Source organism: Montipora capricornis, chromosome 6 (genome assembly GCF_036669925.1).
Source record: "Montipora capricornis isolate CH-2021 chromosome 6, ASM3666992v2, whole genome shotgun sequence".
Classification (NCBI taxonomy): domain Eukaryota; kingdom Metazoa; phylum Cnidaria; class Anthozoa; order Scleractinia; family Acroporidae; genus Montipora; species Montipora capricornis.
This window is the reverse complement of record NC_090888.1, coordinates 7,232,364-7,237,363: the sequence shown is the minus strand read 5'-3', so window position 1 is coordinate 7,237,363 and position 5,000 is coordinate 7,232,364. Positions and strand designations below refer to the sequence as shown.

The 5,000-nt window shown below is 40.4% G+C and overlaps 1 protein-coding gene across 1 annotated transcript in view; it reads right to left on the bottom strand.

Annotated features, from left to right (window-relative positions):
• Nucleotides 1-5,000, bottom strand: part of LOC138051409 (multiple PDZ domain protein-like) — a 13,044-nt gene that overhangs the window by 6,758 nt on the left and 1,286 nt on the right. The window contains exons 2-3 of the mRNA XM_068897600.1: nucleotides 641-1,228; nucleotides 1-455 (exon numbers count right to left, since the gene is read on the bottom strand). The exon at nucleotides 1-455 is cut by the window's left edge and continues 6,758 nt beyond it. Of these exons, the coding sequence (XP_068753701.1) occupies nucleotides 1-455; nucleotides 641-1,228 (1,043 nt within the window). The remainder of the gene's footprint in view (nucleotides 456-640; nucleotides 1,229-5,000) is intronic.

Below are 5,000 nucleotides of genomic sequence, written 5' to 3'. Positions count from 1 at the left end.
ATGGTGATGATTTTTTTCTCGATGTAACGGTCCCTGGTAGGTTTCCGCGCTGAAGCGTCTCGATGCAAGGATAGACTAGATGCCGACGTTGCCGACATGCTTCGCCGAATGCGTGCCGAAGAACTGAGGCCAGTGGTTGCTGTTCTCGAAGGTTGAAGCGAATCCCAGGGGAGAGGAATTCGTTGCTTTGTCGAAACTGCTGGCCATGTGGCTCTTGTGTCGCTTTGTTTAATGGTGGTCGGTCTTTTGATGTGGGGCTTAAAGGCCGGCGAGCGTCTTATCGTTAGGTAGTGAGGTGTGTCATCTTCGGAAATTTGTGGCAGATTGAAGTTGGCATCACAGGGTGAAAAGCTGTGGATTGCTGATGAGTTTGATGTGTTGCCCCCAGTGGGATTACCTCCTCCAGGACAAACAGGAACGTCTTGAGTTCCAGTGCTCGAGGGCAGAATTTCTGCCTGTGGACAAACAAATGTTTTGCTTAGTTTCTCGTTTACGTAAAGGTATATTTTTTTTCTGCTCGTCTACACAAGAGTTTGAAAACAAACGTTCACTGTAGGGCAATTAAAACTGTTATTTTACACAAACTTCTAAGGCTAGCTATCTTTTTACGGGGGTCACCTGCTTTTTGCAATAGATTTACCTTGTCATTTTCTTTGAGTTGATTGTCTCTGTCCTCATCTGTAGCTTCCTGCTTTTGTTTCTGTGCGTCGCTATTGCCGTCATTAACATTCTGCGGAACTACATCGTCCTCCCTCCCCACAAAGGATGACACGCGACAAACTCGTTTTACAGGTTTGACGTTTGGACGCAAAGCCCTCGTTGTGACGTCGATTACAGAAGAGAGAGATCTGGGAATGACGCTTGTCTTGGCTGCCTCTTCGACTATGCTTCTTCTTTTCTCAGGCGAAGCAATGTTCTTGTTCACTTTCTTGCTTGCTTTCTTTTCGCGACTCAAACGCTCTAAAATACTGCGGTTAGCGTCTTTAGTTCTTGCTACTTGCAACTCTACCACTGCGGGAAGAGATCTGAAGATCGACAAGGCCTCAGCGTGTGTCTTGTTGTTCAGAGCTTGCCCATTGGCCTTTAATAGCTCGTCTCCAGTTCTGACACAGCCTGACTTGGAAGCGGAGGAATTGGGTAAGACATCGTTGACGTAGTGGCTTCCAAGAGGTGTGTCAGCTCCGCCAATCAATACAATGCCAAGTAATCCATTCTGGGGTTTGATCAGCTGCGTAACAACAACAAGGAAAGGACTTGTGAATGAATATGTAATTTCTGACGATTGAATGACTGAATGATTTAGTCAGAAATTGATATTCTGACTGCACGATGGAGAGGCTCGCGGGGTGTCACGTGACTAGTTAAGGGTATTTAACAGTTTCGGCGGGAGACTTTAGTCATTCTAGGTCAACTGGTCTCCCTATCTGTTTTCTTTCTTATTAGGTGCTGTTTTACTTATTTTCACCCTTTCCTCAGGGTTTTGTGCTGCTGCATTAGATAAGGAATACGTTTCCGCGTGTTTTTTGGCCACGTCTAAAGGGTGGTTTTTTAGTGGTAGATTATATTTAACTTTAGTTATTGTAGTAGGGTTGTCTTGCATTTGTACGGCTGACTGACACATCCTAAATAAACTTTCACTCGAAGCTCGTTGTAGTGTCGTCAGAATGTATCATTTTAGTTGCCAATAGCGATCAAGTTAGGCTCGCACCTAGGCTATATTCAAAGAAACGTACTATCGCACTTGGTTTTCGAAAGGTTCAACATTCAGACAGGAATCAATGATTAGGAGAGAATAATTTGTTTGGTTGGGGTGTAATCCTCAAAATCACGCCAACAGTCCAGTCCGTGTTTCTTGGATAAAAATAATACAACGCATGTTTGTGATAAGAGGGGACAGTCGCTGTCATTGATTTTTAAAATTTTCTTCTATATTTAAGTTCAAAATAATTCCTTTCGATAGTTTAGGGTGAGTTAAGGCGAAGATGAAAGGATTTTGGGCTTGGGTGGAAGCGATAACAACGAAAATTTCCAGCTTGTTTGTAGAATTTAACTCTCACAGTGGCTGCGTCGCCACCGCTTTTACGGGCGATATAATTCCCCAACGAACCGAGCCGGCTACTATGCTACTATGATCAAAAAATCAGATTTTGAAGGTGTGGTTGCTTAACACTTGAGTGGCAAAATTTTAAGCTTTGATTTTTGTCCGACCATTACTGGCCGACTGGACCTCAGAGAGTTGGATCTAGCTTAAAATCTCAGCGTGTAAACGCAGCTTATTATATACAGCTGTTTCGGGAAAGGTTGTCCAAAACAAGCGTAAGAGCTTTCGCGACAATGCCGACAGGTAGTATGGGGGATATTCAATAAAATAAATTCAACTTGTAGTGAAAAAAAGGCCCAGAATCGAAGATGCCACGACCGTCCAGTGAAGACCTACGATGGCGAGCTATTTGGATGAAAGAGTTCTTATAGGGTATAGCGTTGATGAAGTGGCAGTACGCACAGGCTTATGTTGAAGTTCTCTCTCGCTGTCACACTACTAAAACAACATGTCGAATGGCACGTGTTGAAAGACCAAACAGATGAATTTAGAATGACTAAACAAAAAATTATCTTATCCTTCCCCTAACGATGTCAGGGGTTACTTGGGTGGAAAATGTATGAATTAATCTCATTTTCCATGACAAATAACAACAACAACAATAATTTTTAATTTAAGAATAACAATAATTTACATAGCGCTATTCAGCTACTCTTTCATGACGCTTTACAATGATCAGATTAACATAGAACTTGAAAGCTAAAAAATATAATAAAATACCGAGATAAATAGTTACAGAGCTTATATCATACATATAAGCTCTGTAACTATTTATCTCGGTATTTTATTATATTTGCAAATCGACTGCCTCGAGTGCAAATGCACAGGAGTTTCGGGCTTTCAGACTTTTAAACTCGTGTTTTGCATACAGCTGTTTCGAGAAAGGTTGTTCAAAAGAAGCATAAAAGCTCACGCTACAATGCCAAAAGGCAGTATGGTAAACTGTCAGTTTGAGTCAACGAAAACATGACGGCAATGCTATCGAAAACGTCACCTAGAAATACATGCTCATGCTATGTTACTGACATTAAGATATGAGTGAGTTTCAAAATTCAGCCAAATGATCCAGGCCATAAATTAGTAACAAAGGGTTAGGATTCACAGAGAAAGCATGATTCTGACGACTTTAACCTTACTTATTTTGCCATGTTCTGCAGAGAAAGTCGGAGAAATGTACCAAAAATCGTTGCGCACGTGCAGAGCCATCGTTTTTGCTAATGAACCCTTTCGTTTTTGGAGGTATTCCAAGTGTTGATTATTAATTTATTCAAAAGAAGACTGGAGCATGCAACACGCACAGTTTGACCGCACGGCGGGAAATCATAATGTATTCACTTGTCGGCGGGTGTGCATACATTATGGCTTTGCAGGTGGAAAAAAGTCATCATCGCTCAGCATACAGAACACTGACAACCGACTTCGAGCTTGTTGTGAACTTGAAGTTGCCGGAAAGTCACTTTTTGGAATCATAGGCGACCACCGTTGTTTTAAATTCCTGACTCGTCGCAAGAAGAACCAGAAGTCAATGATTCGTAGATTTTTGCTGTTTCGGAATCCTAAGTGGCGGTCATTCTTCGTGATCACCGAAAGAATCTAAGCTAGGCTAGGTTAATTTTAAAAGGTCGATTTTTCGAAGATAATCTTCGAATCTTAAAGTTTGTAAGGCCGAAGAGTCTTTGGACAAATGATTGGAAGTTTCGCACGCGAAGGAGGCTTACAAAGCGTGGAGACGTCTGGGACCTGAGAAGCGTAGAGCCAGTCAGATTCTAGACCGGAGCATGCGCTTGAAAGTCTTGCGCCAATACCATCTCACCCTTGAAAATTTTCAATTCAAAAGAAATGAACAGCTGTTTCGCTAAGAGACTGACCTGTCACCCCAGATGTTTTTGCAATGCGCTGTTGAAAAAAAGCATTCTTTTATTGCGACCCGACATAGAAACCGTTACTTAGCGATTCTTTGATAAATCCAAATTCTGTTCGAACGTCCATGATGTTACCATCCGTATTCAGTGTTATTATCAATGTCGAAAGTTTTTGTATTTTTTTTTACAAATAGCTCGTCTTTCGAGTCAGCGGGAGTTAATCGATGATTAGCAAATGTTTTGTGACAGTAAGAAAAAGGAAATTTGCAAAAAAAAGAAAAACCATTTAATTTCAATAACAAAAAAAAAAATGTGCAAGACACGCGCGAAACGAAACAACAGGTCGTGTGGCGAATGTTATAAACAATTAAATTGCCCGCCAAGAAGGCTAAAGAAACGGTCAGTAAACTATATATTTCGCATCTCTCTGGATTTTCACTTTGTTCCGTATTATATTTGCCACAAAACATCGTTGTTTCGTTAACTTTTTCCAGATCGATTTCAACGGGAAATGACAAATCTCGTTTCTCAATAAGTTAAATGTCGTTTTCGCTTTTTGAGAAAAATATTTCCAGCAAACAATGGCCTTTTCGAAACTCGATAATTCATTCGTTTCATGAGGGATTAGTTTCTTGATTTGCTAATATATGTCAAGCTAGATATTTTCCTACCGGAAAATGTTGTGTAAAAATGACTTCTTCCACAATAATAATGAACTTTCTTTTGTTGTCGCAAAGTAAACGGCTTGAAAATTTTTTTGCAGATTCTCGTTGCAAATCCAACAGAAAGTGAAAACCGTGTAAAAGAAATTCTAGAACCTAAATCAGGTTGATTGCTTCTTAGGAATATTTTGTTATCTTTTTGCAACCTGTTGCTTTCAGCCTCCAGCCATAATTGTATCGTCCAATTGTAATTATTGTTTTTCCTTTGTTCAAATCACGCTTTTGTGGTCAACACTGCTTCATAGAAACAAAATTACGAACTTGTGGATTTCCCGCAAAGACCCTTGATTTGTTTTTTAAATATTTTCATCAGTC